This window comes from Zootoca vivipara, chromosome 17, assembly GCF_963506605.1.
Source record: "Zootoca vivipara chromosome 17, rZooViv1.1, whole genome shotgun sequence".
NCBI lineage: Eukaryota > Metazoa > Chordata > Lepidosauria > Squamata > Lacertidae > Zootoca > Zootoca vivipara.
The window spans coordinates 28,405,341-28,420,767 of record NC_083292.1 but is presented as its reverse complement, the minus strand read 5'-3'; the positions used below and the strand labels follow the sequence as shown (position 1 = coordinate 28,420,767).

Here is a 15,427-nt window from a genome sequence, read left to right as displayed (position 1 = left end):
AACATTGTGTATGCCATCAAACGCCAGCAGTGCCCTTCAGCTCTCTATATTGGACAAACAGGCCAAACCCCACGCCAAAGGATAAATGGACATAAATCTGACATCAGGAATCACAAGACAGAGAAACCAGGAGTAGGAGAACACTTCAATCTCCCAGGACATTCTATACAAGATCTCAAAGTAGCTGTCTTATTTCAAAAGAGTTTCAGAAATAGACTGGAAAGAGAGGATGGCCAAGGTATGCCAGCCTCAAGGAATGCAGACCTGGAGTTACCTCCTATAATTTCATACAATGTAATCAGTTTGCTGGGGGGGGGGGCGGGAACCCAACACCCTGGGGCAATGCACCCAAAGCCTTGCATCCTAATTCAAGTTACAGGTAGGTAGCCGTGTTGGTCCGACGTAGTTGAAACAAAATAAAAAAATTCCTTCCAGTAGCACCTTAGAGACCAACTACAGTAAGTTTGTCATTGGTATGAGCTTTCGTGTGCATGCACACTTCTTCAGATACACTGAAACAGAATGCTTATTCAAAAGGATGATTCCTAGCCATTTTGGTCACATCAACCCTGCATATTTAGAGCAATCTTATACCACTTTAATAGCCACAGATATTCTGGGAACTGTAGCTTGTTAAGGGTGCTGGGAATTGTAGCTCTGTGAGGGGGTCAACTATTAGCACTGTTAACAGTTCCCAGGATTTTTTGGGGGGAGGTCGGGACTGCTAACAAGGTATAGGAACGCTTTGAATGTATGGTGTCGATGTGACTAAACTAGGATTGACATCCAAGTAGACACGGTGTTAGGCTTGCACCGTTACTTCCAAACATGGCACAAACAGGACCTGTGACGGAAGATTTTATTTTTTTGAGATTGCCGAACTGGACTTGGGGAAGTTTAGTCTCAGAGGAAGCAGTAGCCAAAACAAAAAAAAAAGCCAGGAAAACCAACCCTAAGAAGAAGAAACCCATCAAATGTACTGGACTTCAATGATTTTTCGGGCCTTGTGTCTGCCATTGATGCTATTGTTCAGCCTTCGCCAGTCTCACACCCTCCAGATTCTCTGAATTACGTCTCCCACAGCTGGGCTGGGCTGATTGGATTTGCTCCTGAATGCCTGGAGGGCAATAGATTGCTTAACTCAGAGATTTTCAAGCTTTTTGAGTCCAGGGCTCCCTTGACCAACTGCCTTCTTTCTGCGGCACCCCTGTGGGGCTCAGGAGCCCAGTTATGTCACCCCTTGCCTGCAGAGCCGGCAGCCTCTCACCCCATTTCGAACACCTTCCCTTGCGGAGTGTTCCCTCAGCCTCCTCTCCTCTCCCCTCTCCTTGGGAGTCCTCTGGCTGCTGTTGCCACTCCTGCTCTCTGAGCTGCTCCTCCCCCTACCCCCCCCCGCCACCCCAAAGAGAGGCACCCCCTGCCCAGTCCCAGAGGCACCATTCGCCTGGGGAGCTTGTAGCCAGGGCTGCTGCAACAAACAGCTGTGCAAGCCTTTGGGAGGCAGAGACAAGAGGGGGCATCAGAGGGAGGGAGGGAGGGAAGGCACCCCTGACCATCACTGAAAGGAACCCCAGGGTGCCCTGGCACACGGGTTGAAAACCACTGGCCTAACTATTCAGTGCCCAGCAGAGGAGGTGGGGGCACAAAGAGGATGGGGAGGGGGGTGATCCAGACACGTACAGTGCCACTTAATCCATGGGGGGGAGGCATAACATAATGGGAAAGCATTGACTCAATCACTTGATTATTTCAAAAGTCTCATTTGATTCCTCCTTGAAACAGACCCTAACGATCCCAAATTCCACCCCTCCCCATGGCTTTTGCTTGGGATAATGCATCTGAACTCTCTCCCTCCCACCCCCCTTCAATTGTTTGACTGAGCTTTGTTCTCTGTGTTTACTGAAGTTTCCCATTCCAGGTAAGGAGGAAAGGGGGGCAGGGGAGAATGCAGCCCTGCCCCAGTCTTGCCTCCCAGCCTTTTTCTCAATCAAGGCCCCTTATCCAAATCCCTTGGTTGGTTCCTCTTTTCCTTGGGTGGGGCTAGAGGGGAGAATATTGATAAGACAGCGCAGCCTGGTCATATGCATGATTTCCCCCCTCCGTACAAGCAAACCCCACCTATTATTTTCATTTATTCCTAAATTAAGAACATTAAAAAAAAATTAATTAAGAGATTTTCCCCGGTGGTGGTGAAGTCTGGTTTCCCAGCAAATTAGGGGACTTGTGCTTGCACACTTTATCTCACATCTCAGGTTCCACAAATGCCCCCCCCCAAAAAAACAGGCACATGGCTTCCCCCAAAGAACCATGGGAACTGTAGCATACCCTCTCACAGAGCTACAGTTCCCAGCACCCTTAAGAAACTACAGCTTCCAGGATTCTCTGCAGAGAGCTATGTGCTTTAAATGTATGGTGGCCTTGCTCTCTTTTTTTCTTTTTAGGTGAAAACTGAGAATCTGGGTTTGTTTGTTTGTTTGTTTGTTTAGTTAGTGGGTCGCTACCCAAAAAAAGTCTGAAAGTGACTTAGTGCAACACATAAAAACCGTTTAAACAAGAACATTTAAAATAATGTGCAATACAAAATATCTGGATTATAGGATATGGGTTCATGGGATGGACAAGGGGGGGCAATTGCTCCCCCCCCTGTTTAGGAAGAAACCGAATTGCCCCACCCTCCAAAAAGAAAAAAAGAGAAATGTGTGCATGGGGGAACAACAGCCAAACCCCAGGCGCCATCCTGGAAAATCGTGGGTGCTTTAAGCACCCGCCCCCTCCCTCCTTCCCCCTCTCAAACCGGTTTGGCAGCCAGGTAACAAAAGGTAAGGACACCGTTATTTCCAAACGCATGCGCCATCCCCACCACACCCCCAAACATCTGATCTAATTAGAGGCAAGGAGAGGGACGAGTTTTGCTGGAGTCTCTCATTCTCCTGGCGCAAACAGCCGAACTCGCGTCTCGTTGGGGTGGAGGAAAAAGCATCCCCCCCCAACCGCCCACCACAACTGCGAATTTCACCGCGAGCGCGCAACTACCCGCTGCCCAGACGAGGTGGAGGTGGAAAAGAGACGGCGAAGTGCGAGGGACTTAACCTGCTCGCCTCGCCGGCTCCCTCCCACCTTGCTCGCTGTACCTTGACCCTCCGAGTTCAGCCCGGCGCGCCAAAGACGAACCGGCTCGTGGGGACTCGCGAAACCGAGCGGCTTTGGAACGTTTGACGCGCGGGCGTTCCATCCATAGAACGCCGGGAAACTTTTTTGTCTTTCTGAACGTTCCATTCGCAGAACGCCGGTAAACTTTTTTGTCTGAACGTTCCATGGACGCCCGTTAATAACGAAAACAACACTAAACTAACAGGGTTGCTGTTTTTTTTTTTTTGGCTTTGTTTTGTCTTGAAGTAGCGGGGGAAGAGGAAGTGGGCCAGGAGTAAGGAAAAGAGGCCATTTTTTGGGAGTAGCGGGGGTTTATTTATTTTTTAATTTTTTAAAGCGCTCATCAAAATAATTAAGATGCCCAGAGCTTTCCTCGTGAAGAAAACTTGCGTTTCTACCGGCAAGAGGAATTGGAGCGAACTTCCCGATGAAGAAAGAGGCGAGATTTACGTCCCAGGTGAGTCTTAGAGAGGGATGTGGTGGAGTGCGGCGAAACAACGGCCTCCGCAGCTTTAGAATTAAAAACCTTTGCTTTCGAGCGAGTTTTAAATTTTTAAAATTTATTTATTTATTAAGAAAACTGGTTTAGATGAAAATGCCTCCGGGGTGGGGGAGGAAAGGAGAGGACGGAACCAGGTGGCGCATAACGGCCACCATCGTTGGAGGGCAACCTTACGGGCTCCTTCGGGGCTCAGGCGCATTCCGGAGAGGCTCCGATCCCCACCCACTTCGTTTCCTGGAGGAAGGAGGGGGGTTTTGAGGGGAAACTGGGAGGAAGGGGGAGCGCGGTGGGTGAGGAGGAGGAGGAGGAGGAGCAGGAGGAGATCATAACTCCGTTCCCCATGAATCACCTTAAGGCAAAACAAGGGAATCGCTGCCTTACTCATTGCAACTCCCACACAGACATTTTCTTGGAGCGGATCGCACCTGCGCGGCGCGCCGGGCCATCCAGACCTGCGGCTCGCCCGAGAATGCTGGGAAAAGGCAGTTATGCGCGACAAGGCTCCGCTCGATCAGAGTGTGCGGCGTTTAAACACGCCGGCGATGGGGCTGGTTGGCTGGCAGGGAAGACCCGAGGCTCAAAGGGCCGCGGCGGCGCCTTTTCTAAGATGGGATTGGGCGCTCCGGACGCCGCTCTTGCTGCTCCCACGCTAATTAAACAAATGCAAACAAGCAAATTCCGAAGTTAGTTATAGCCTCGCTTCGTGCTACGGATTGAGGTGTCAGTGTTTCTGCCAGCACCGTCCGGAGGAGTTTGTGGTGATTTGGGGTTAAACGATCTGAATTTTTAAAAAGGCATAAACATTTTAGTTTTTGCAATATTTTCACCCTATGCTGTAAGTCAGGGGTGGCCAGCTCCCAAGAGACTGCGATCTACTCGCAGAGTTTAAAAACTGGCAGTGATCTACCCTCTTTTGGGGGGTTCAGGTTAAAGTTGTTGAGTTTTTCTTAGGGAGGAGGAAAGCCCTCTTTTTTTGGGGGGGGGTGCAGGGCAAAAATGTTTAGCTTTTTTTAGGGGAGCCAAAGCTGTTGAGCTTCTTTGGGGGGGAGCCAGTGATCTACCAGTAATCTACCAAAGGCGTCCAGTGATCTACTGGTAGATCGCGATCTACCTGTTGGACATGCCTGCTGTAAGTAATGGGCCCCCACTCATTTTATGTTAGAGCTTAATAATTATTTCACTATTAATATACTACAGGCATCCCCAAACTGCGGCCCTCCAGATGTTTTGGCCTACAACTCCCATGATCCCTAGCTAACAGGACTAGTGGTCAGGGATGATGGGAATTGTAGTCCAAAACATCTGGAGGGCCAAAGTTTGGGGATGCCTGATATACTACTACTTAATTGTATTTCAGTTCAACAATTACTTTGATAAAATACATATTTTGTTATGTGCAAATGGCTTTAGATAACTGAGGTCTATAAATTACCATATAGCATATATTCAACACAAAAAACAGCAACAATTTGTTGTTGACAAAGGACAGCTGGACATATAAAGGGCCCCATTACCTTCAGCAGCTTAGGGCCTCATCAAACCTAAATCTGGCCCTGAACTGAATCCTGCTTGGAGTAAACCCACTGTAACCAATGGACTTTAAGGTACTGTAGTCATGGCCATTGATTTCTATGGGCCTATTCCGAATAGGACTTATTTGAATACAGTCCTTGCTTTAAAGAGAGAGAGAGATAGAAACACTGCAGGAGTTTGAAGTAGTTTGCAACAGTCAGAAATTGAGCTGGGTGCATAGCAGGATTTCCAATGAGTGTGTGTGATTGGCCTGAGGGATTTCTGCCTGCCCTACAGCCGTGAAGCATGCAGAAACCCAAAGTATAACATATTTTAATAAATCAATAACCCTCATGGGTATCTGAAGAAGTGTGCATGCACACGAAAGCTCATACCAAAATAAAAACTTAGTTGGTCTTTAAGGTGCTACTGAAGGAATTTTTTTATTTTACTTCGATCCAGACCAACACGGCTACCTACCTGTAACCTCATGGGTGTAGCTAGGATTTATGGCTTTATGTTGGGGGAGGGCAGAACCAAGCTGTTAGTTAAGTACATTTTTATTTACTGGATTTGGGGGGAGGGCAGTTGACCCCCCCCCCCGGCTACGCCCATGATAATCCTCTACTAACACACACCAGAAACCTTTGCCTAACTTAGGGGTAGGCGACGTAAGGCCCGTGGGCCGGATGCGGCCCAATCGCCTTCTCAATCCGGCTCGCGGACGGTCCGGGAATCAGTTTGTTTTTACATGAGTAGAATGTGTGCTTTTATTTAAAATGCATCTCTGGGTTATTTGTGCGGCATAGGAATTCGTTCAAACCCCCCCCCCAAATGTATAGTCTGGCCTACCACATGGTCTGAGGGACAGTGGACCGGCCCACAGCTGAAAAAGGTTGCTGACCCCTGGCCTAACTAGTGCTTCATAGCATCTCCACTGCTCACCATTCTGCAATAGAATAAAACCCTGCGAGTTAGTTCTGGATTGCAGCCTCTTGCCCTAACTGCTAGGCCCTACTCCTTTCCTTAATACAGGGTCCAGAACGATGGTTAGTGCAGTAACTACCGGGTGCCACTTCCCTTCAGGGAGCAAGCAACAGAGAGGAAGAAACTGCATCTTGACTTTCCCCTCTAATTATTATTCACTTGCGCCCTAGACCAGTGTTTTTCGGCCTTGGTCCCCCCAGTTCCTGTTGGACTACAACTCCCATCAACCACAGCCAGCTTAGCCAACGGTTAGGGATGGTGGGAGTTGTAGTCTGGCAACATCCAGGGAGCACCTAAGGTTAAAGAACGCTGCTACAGGCTTGTCACTTCATTTTACTTCCAATAATTATAGGCCACTTTTCATCATAGAGTGTCACAACCAATAAAACAGCTGATCAAGTAAAGCTGTGTTGAAAACGAAAACTACAGACAAGATTGTGGGGGCAGGGGGGGGGATCATAAACCGGCGTAGTACAACTTGCTTGAAATGGTTTTTGAAGCGGAAAGGTCTTAGTCAAGCACATCTCGGGAGGGAGGGAGTTCCGCAGAACTGGGTCCACAGTACTGAATGCTCTGTTCCTGGGGGATACGATGAGCTTCTCATCTGAGACCACAAACAGAGACGCTACAAGAAGATCTCATTGATTGGGCAGGAGGATAAGCGATCCGGTGGTCCTGAGTTTATCCTGGACCCAAGTTTGTAAGTTAAAGTAGAAGAACCCTGAACTTGACGCAGCCACATTACTGTATGAGATCACTTCCACAAGGGTAGCTCTGCTAGGCTGTGTACACACCATATATTTAAAGCACATCCTCCCCTCCCCCCCCCAAAAATCCTGGGAATGCTAGCTTGTTAAGGATGCTGGGAACTGTAGCTTTGTGAGGGGCAAAACTACAGTTCCCAGGAGTCTTTGCGGTACATGCGCTTTAAACATATGGCGTGTGTGCACAGCTTTAGTCTGTGGTAACAGCAGTCTTGTGACATCTTCAAAAACAAGCACATTTATTACAGCAATACGGTGGTGTGGTTAAGTAATTTTACAGTCTGGTTACATGGGGAGGGTGCCCCATCTTAAGACAGTAATGTGTGCTCCTGGACTGACTTTGGAATGTGGCAAGCCAGCCCTTCTGTGTGGTGTGTGTGTGTGTGTTGTGCGCATTCCTGGTCATTCTACTGAGTGGGGCCCTGGGCTTCCCCCCCCCCCTTAATGGCACCACTTGTGGCGTAGGTTTTGCAACTCACACTTCACTTTGATGAAACGCATGTTATGCAATAGAGGTGCATAGTCGTCTATTGGCAGGTAGACTGCCCCTGACTTTGGAGGTTCCGTTTGGCCATCGGGGCTATGAGGCCACAGAGAGCAGCAGGGTGGTGGTGGCGGCGGCACCTGGCTTGATGATGGAGGGGGAGCCCAAAGGAATTAGGCGGACGCCTGGCGCTCTGCTTGTAAACCTCCCCGTCTGTCTTGGCAAGCATCACAGGGCCTGACTTGGGAGTCTGTAATTAGCTTTTAATTAATCACGCTGGAAGCCTGCTCCTGGCTTCCTCAATAGATTCCAGTGTGCTGACATGGGGAAAAGAATTCCACTGGTTCCTGCTGGTCCTCTGCTGAAGACCAAGAGGAAAACAGCCTGCCTTTAATCTGTCTATAAGCTGTATTAGTTCACTAGCAAAGTGTTTCCGTGGGGAGTCTGGAGGGAAATTGAGGCTGTGTGTGTGTGTGATTAGAGTGTTGGCCTAGGACCTGAGAGACCAGGGTTCGAATCCCCACTCAGCCACGACGCTTGCTGAGGTGACCTTGGGCCAGTTGCTGTCTTTCAGCCTAACCTACCCCACAGGGTTGTTGTGCGGATAAACTGGGGGACAACCATGCACACCACCTTGAAACCTCCACCATGAAAATAAAATATCCGCCTCTCCCGTTTTATCCTCACAGTAACCCTGTGAGGCTGAGAGGAAGTTGTGTGCTTCGTGGCTGAGTAGGCACTGGAACCCAATTTTGGGGTCCTAGTCTGACACCCTAACCACTAGGCCATGCTGCCTTTTGAGGTAGCTTGGCTGGGGTCACTCCCTCTCTTGAGAGTGGTCTGTAGCCTTCCTTCAGAGGTTGTTGGAGAACAACCACCATCAGCCGTAGCGGAGTTCGAATCCCACAACATCTGCAGGTTCCGCAGTTTCCTCCTTCCTGATCTCGATTGCAAGCTGTCTGGGGCAGAGACCTGTGTTTGTGCCTCTGCTACTCTACAAACAGCCACACCGTGCCTTCCCTAAGTCCCACATTCTGACACTCCATTCCACTCTTCTGTAATTGTGTCACATACTAGTGTGACCAAGAAAGCGAACCTGGGGCGGAGCTATGCAGATTAAGGGCTGGGGCTGGGGAGAGTTACTGGGCCACCAGGGATGAGGATATTTGCTCTAGCCCCCTCCCCAATTACAGCTAATATTATAATAATAATAATATTTTATTATTATTTATACCCCGCCCATCTGACTGGGTTACCCCAACCATTCTGGGCAGCTTCCAATATATGTAAATCATAATCAAACCATACCCTCCAACATTTCTCTGATGAAAATAGGGACGTCTCATTCCATAATGATAATTTTACCATTTATTACCCACACATCTTACTGGGTTGGCCCAGCCACTCTGGGCAGCTTCCAACATATATAAAAACAGTGCTTTTTTCCAAAAATTTTTAAAGGGTACTCTCATTTTCCTACTCATATTGAAATATTGTCCCTCAGAGGCATTGTACCACCAAACTTAGATTCACAAAATGTTTAGGGGTATGCGTCCCCCTGCGTCGCCCCCCCCCAGAAAAAAGCACTGTATAAAAACATAATAAAACATTAAACATTTTTAAAATCCCCTATATATGATTGCCTTCAGATGGCTCAGTGGTCAAATAACTCCATACCCTCCAACATTTCTCCAGTGAAAATAGGGGCATCCTAAGGAAAAGTGGGACATTCCGGTATCAAATAAGAAACTGGGACGTGTTCTCTAAATCAGGGACGTCCCTGGAAAATAGGGGCACTTGGTGGGTCTGTAAAACATTACACATTAAAAAGTTTTCCTATACAGGGCTGCCTTCAGATGTCTTCTTAAGGTTATACAGTACAGTTACTCATCTCCCCGACAGCTGATGGGGGGGGCATTCCACGGGGTGTGTGCCACTACCAAGAAGGCCCTGTGCTATCCCCCCCCCAGAGCCAGGCTGGAGAGCCTCTGGCCTGCCAATTGTGGCTGGACTCCAACTCCCATCAGCCCCAGCCAGCATGTCCAGTGGTCAGGAATGATGGGAGTTGTAGTCCTAGCAAGATCTGGCTGCCTGGGGGAGAGGGTGATGAGAGTAAAGAGCCCAAAACACCTGGAGGGGCACCAAGTTGGGGAAAGGGTGCTAAAATAATGAGCTGTCAGGAAGGACGTTTGAGGTTAAAAACTACCTTCCGTTGCTGGCATTGGGCGCCTTGGCCCTTGCTGCTGGTGTTCCCACAGAGGAGACCAGCATGTCCCAGTCACACGCTCCCCTTTCCATCACACTGGGTACTTTGCTAGTCACAGCAGTGAGATGCTATAACTAATTGTTCTAGTTGTGCATATTGGTGGTGGTGGTGGGGTTCTGCGAAAGAAGCACTCTGTACCTGCTCAGAGACACTAAGAAATTACTTTTTTAAAAAAAGGAAAGAAAGCTGAAGATCTGGAGAGGATGGCTATTTTATTTTACTATTTTCTCCAATGTGGCGTTGAGCTGAGGTCCCTTTGCCCCCCCTTTTTTGAGGAGGCTGCCCCCCCACTTGATGGGCATTGTCATTCAAATAGTGTGTGTGCACTGCGTCTTCTGACTGATTATGTGGGGTACCTGCTCCCCCCCCAATATTCAAGTTGGCACCCCTGGATGACATACACACAGTCCCCCCCCCGTTTTATCCTCACAACAACCCTGTGAGGGAGGTTAGGCTGAGAGACAGCGAGTGGCTCAAGGTCGCCCAGTGAGTTTCATGGCTGCACAGGGATTTGAACCCTGATCTCAGGTCCCAGTCTAACCCTCTGGCCACTGTGCAACACTGGCTCTCTGCCTTGCTTCACCCCCCCTCCCCCCGTCCATTGATGACCACACTTCTCTCCTTTTTGTGGAACTTTGAAAAATAGCAGCATTGATTGCGGCTCACTTGGAACCTTGGTCCAGCTCTGGAATGTGCCAGGTGGTACAATGCCTCTGAGCACGTGCAGAGGTGCTGAGTAACTGCAGCCAGCCTTGACACATATATCTGCAATTCATATAGGGGTGGGTGGGAAGGAAGAGATGTGACATTTCAGGGAGATTTAAGTTCCAGACCCTCCTTTCAAATTGCAAGTGCTTTGGAACAAAACAGTTTCATCAAACTCTTTTTAATTAAAAAGAAGTTGGGGGGGGGGGAACACCCTGACAAATTTGACAGGCTTCAAATAGCTTGCCAGTTCACTCCGGGGCTGCTTGACGGATAAATCCACATGAAACTTAATACTGTTTCCTTGCAAAGAAAGTGGTTCAAAGAAAGAAAATGTGTGGAGATTTTTCTTCTTAAAGAAGTTTGGTACAAATGGGTTCTCCAATCCGCAAAGTGAATCTGAAACTTTAAGGTTTTTTTTCTTTTAATATAATTATCGTTGATCAGCCCCATTCCGGCTACCGATCAGCCTTTGGCTGGCCATTGATCAGCCCTTTTCTGCAGACCCGGTGAGGAGAGCTTGTACAACTTGGGCATCTTTTGTCTCCATGTTGCCTTTTGAGCCTGGCTTTGTGTCATGAGCCTTTTGAGACTCCCACTTGGCCGCTGCCGAGTGCTGAGCTGTTCTTTCTCTTTCCAACGGAGAAGAACGGGAAGGCTGGGCGATGTGCTTCCAGTTGGTTGGAGGGCGATTGCAACATGTGCCCTCCCCCCCCCGCTTCCCCCCCAGGCAGGTGACAAGAGATGGAATTGTGGCGCCGGCCCGGAAACGCTTAATTAACTACCTGGGCTGGGTTGGACTTTCCAATAACATCCCGGTTAACCGGTTCTGAGCTGTTTACTTGCTGTTACAACCGACCCTGGGTGGTGAGGGTGGTAGTGGTAGCTGAAGGGAAGGGGGCCAGTTGCGGTGGTGGGATGGAGGAGGGAACCCCATGACATGTTCAGTTGTGTTCCTGTAATGAGGACTAGCACCTTGGGGTGGGAGATGGGTGTTACGTGTTGTTCTACGCTTCCTGTCTCCGTGTGTTTTCAGTATTGCATCCACTTATTCCACTCCTTAATTAGCCACGTAATTAAAGTTAGGCTATGTACACCTTTAAAGCACATTCAGAGCAGATTCATTCCCCTCAAAGAACACTGGCCACTGTCGTTTGGGAATTGTAACTCTGTAGGCTGGGAATTGTAACTTTGTGGGGAGGGGGACTACAATACCCAGAATTCTTTGAGGGAAAGGATGTACTTCAAATGTGTTTTAAAGATACAGTGTGTAAGTGGCCTTAGTTTTAGGGCAGGGTTGAGGAAGCCTTTCACATGTTCTCGGAGTCCAGCTCACATTGGCCACAGCCAGCATGGCCAATGCCCATTTATTTTTATTTTTATTTATTATTATTAGATTTATATATACCACCCTTCATCGAATGATCTCAGGACGGTTCACAAGATAAAAGCACAAATAAATAGTCAAAACAGAAGCAACAAAACAATAACCTTCCTTCCCATAAACACATTTAAAATACTTTAGAATATTAATTGGGGGTGATGGGAGTTGTCGTTGCGGTGGCATGGGGCACAGGCTCCCCATCTCTGGTTTAAGGATTAAGTGAACACATATTGTAATCCTGTACCCCCTTACCTGGGAATAATCCCCATTGAATTCAATGGAACTAAGGAGTGGGGAACCTGCGGCCTTTTCAGGTGTTCTTCGTCTCCAACCAGTCCCAGCCAGCCTGGCCAATGGTCCAGCAACATGCCATGGATGCTCTAGTTGAGATCCCTGCATTGCAGGAGGTTGGACTTGATGACCCTCGGGCCGTGTTAGAAATTAGCCAGGCGCCAGGCGCATTTTGCTACTGGTGTGGGTCCAATTGCGACCAGCTGGAGATTTCTGGGCACCAGGTTGGTGACCACAGTTTAAAAACCTCTGCTTTAATCCATGGACACCCAAGTTTGGGAAACCTTGACCGGGGGGGGGGGGACAAGATGGCACTTCTCAGGTCCTTGAAGGGCTATTGCAGCAGTGAGGAATGTCTTGCCTTCCAGAGATTCTTGGACCACAACAACTTCCATCATCCCTACTCCTTAGCCCTACTTGCTGGGGCGAGTTGTAGTCCAGCAACACTGGGAGTGCAACAGGTTCCCCACTGTTGGCCTGTCCCCTCCGTGGAGTCAAAGACTTGCTCCCTGCTGCTGTCCCAGAGGGCATGTCTAACTTAACGGGATTGAGTTACAGGACAGGAGATCTTGGCTGAATGTGAGACATTCCTTTGTCGGAGGCAGGGATGTCCCTCTGAAGGCCAGCAGCTAGGAAGGGCAAGCAGAGAGAGGGGCTGTTGCACCCAGGTCCTGTGTGCAAGCTTCCTACAGCGTGACTGTTTCTATCTTCTTGTACCAGTGGAAGTGACCACTCCCTTTCCCACCCCACAGTCTCCTTGGGCGGCTATGCCCTGTGGAAGGACCTGGAGCCTTCGGTGGCCGAGCCGCCGTCGTACCCGATGCCCTTGGACATGACGATACGGAGCTCCACCTACACGGCCGCCCAGCCCCATTGCACAGCCCAGGTCCCAAGTGGGGTGCATCAGGATGAAGAGCCGGTGTTCTTGCACCCCAAGATCAAGGTATGAGCTTGATAAGAGGGGGAGATCTACGTTTGAAGGGATTTCAGGTAGCTGCTAGGGGGAAGGGTCTGTTCGAAATTAGCCAGGCGCCAGGCGCGTTTTGCTCCTGGCTTCCGACCATTTGTGACCGAGTGAAGATTCCTGGGCTCCAAGAAAGGCGCCTGACATCTCCACCACCTGGAGGTGCGTGCGTGGGGATCCTTGGATCTTGACTGTTTCCACACACTAATACCCCATCCTGTAGAATTCTAGCAGTTATATTTTATCTGCACAATCTGAGGGCAGCTTTCCGTGCCCCCCTCTGGCTCCATGTGTGCAAGTGAGTCTCACAAAGCCTCTTCCACTGTCTTCCCCCCCCCTGCAGGTGACGCAAGGCGATGGCCCTGGGGAACAGTTCTCTTGCCCCTACTGCAAGAAGGGCTTCTCCTACCAGCGCATGCTGAACCGCCACTTGAAATGCCACAGTCAGGTGAAGCGCCACCTCTGTCCCTACTGCAACAAGGGCTTCAACGACACCTTTGACCTCAAGCGCCATGTCCGGACACACACAGGTGAGCTGTGGTTCTCTCTTCCTTGACAGCAGAGTTGAGCCCAGGCCAGTGAAAGAGCACGGGTGTCTCCCCCTCCTCCTGAGACAAGCTCCTCTCCCCATTGGTCTCCCTGGACCAGGAGAGGCGTGAAACGGGAGGAGCAAAGTCAGGCATGCTGGGCGTAGTCTCAGATTGCTTGGAGAAAACTCTGGAGAGGTGTAGACTTGGGCAGCTGTGGGAAGGAGGGGACCTTTAGTCTCCGCAACTGCCTCATAGGGGCAAGACCTACCAGAGAGAGCCGCTCCTCTAGGTCTTGCCCCCATGGAGTCGCTTACTCTTCTCTACTATGCAGCAGCGATTCATTCATGGATCTGCCCTAGTTCAGTAGCAGCTGCAAAAGTACCACACCCTTCTGAGTACACATAAAAGTGCTCTGCTTTTTGCAGCAGTTACTGATCTGCCTGCCCAAAGACGAATGAGAGGGGGGTCCCAGCCATAGAAGAAGGTGCTTTAATACCATTTGGAAAGTTTGCTTTAAGTGTGGAAATGGAGCATATTCTGCTGTTGTAAGAAACAGGTCTTTCAGTGTGCCAGCACCTGCACTTCGGAACTCCCCGCCTATTGATATCAGACTGGCACCTTCCCTGTGCCCTTTTCAGCAACCTGATAAAATTGTTTTTGTATATGCAAGCCTGTCCAGACATGCATGAGCTGTCATGTGTTTCCATCTGGTTTTTAGCTTGCCGTTGATTTAAATTAACTTTTTTTTATAAAAAAAATGTGCTTAACTCTTTTTCTGATAATCTCATTGTTTCAAGCAACACATTCAAGCTTTCCAATTGCACTGTTTCTCCCGCCCAAATGACTGTGTTTTGTGTCCACCGGTGCACTAAAAAAAAGAACTTTTGTCGCCCACCCCTTGCAGGCGTCCGCCCTTACAAATGCGACCTCTGCGACAAGGCTTTCACCCAGCGCTGCTCGCTGGAGTCTCACCTGAAGAAGATCCATGGGGTGCAGCAGAGCTACGCCTACAAAGAGCGCCGCGCCAAGCTGTACGTCTGCGAGGAGTGCGGCTCCACGGCCGACAGCCAGGAAAGTCACTTGCGCCACCTCCAGGAACGCCACCCCGACAGCCCGTTGCTGCGCAAGGCCACGCGCAAGACAGCTGCTTCTGTCCACGCCGGCGCGGTGCCCACTCTGCTGCAGGGGGGGCCATGCCTCTGAAATGTGCGCCTGAGTGTTCTTGCATGGGGTGGGGGGGAGGAAGTGCCTGTTCCTGTCCCGTGATCCTCTGGCACCCCTCTTCTGCCCTCCATGCCCCAACCCCCTCTGGCAAGCACAACACTCTTCCTAGCTCAGGGATTCTCAAAACTTCTTATGCTGGTGTGTCTCCAAGCGGGAGACAGGGCTGACATTTTTATTTTGAATCGCGGCACAGAGCGAGAGGGAAAAGGAGAAGAGACTATTTTGGAAGTATGAAGTCAAATGTCCTTTTTTTCCTCCGGGAGGAAGGAGCCGGTGTAGAAAGCGAAACCCGGAGCATGAACTCAAAAGTGGCTTTCAGGCCCAGGAACGAGACTTTCCCAGTTCCTGCCTTCAATTCCTCCAAGGACCTGCCCTCCAAAAACCCAGTTATTTTGAGGGAATGGAAGGGGAGGTTGGCTGTGTGGGCAGTGGCGTAGCGTGGGTTGCCAGTGCCCGGGGCCACGTGGAAGGGGTGGGTGGGCGGGAGGGAAATAGATGGAGTATGCATGCACATTCAACTGCCTAATGGAGTCAACATCACCCAGGAGATCGCAGCTGCAGAAATTTAAAAAAAGGAGTTGTTGTCTGGAGAGGTCACTTCCTGGTTCGCATGAAGAAGCTGTTTGCAATGGAACCCAGCAACGGAAGCGCAAAGCTGTATTGA

At 49.6% G+C, this 15,427-nt stretch overlaps 1 protein-coding gene across 1 annotated transcript; it reads left to right on the top strand.

Moving 5' to 3' along the window:
- The first annotated feature begins 2,889 nt into the window (after nucleotides 1-2,889).
- Nucleotides 2,890-15,224, top strand: OVOL1 (ovo like transcriptional repressor 1). The gene is made up of 4 exons (XM_035099178.2): nucleotides 2,890-3,607; nucleotides 12,798-12,988; nucleotides 13,353-13,539; nucleotides 14,444-15,224. Exons 1-4 carry the CDS (start codon nucleotides 3,508-3,510, stop codon nucleotides 14,740-14,742), a joined length of 777 nt encoding a protein of 258 aa, XP_034955069.1. The 5' UTR covers nucleotides 2,890-3,507; the 3' UTR covers nucleotides 14,743-15,224.
- The last annotated feature ends 203 nt before the right edge of the window (nucleotides 15,225-15,427 follow it).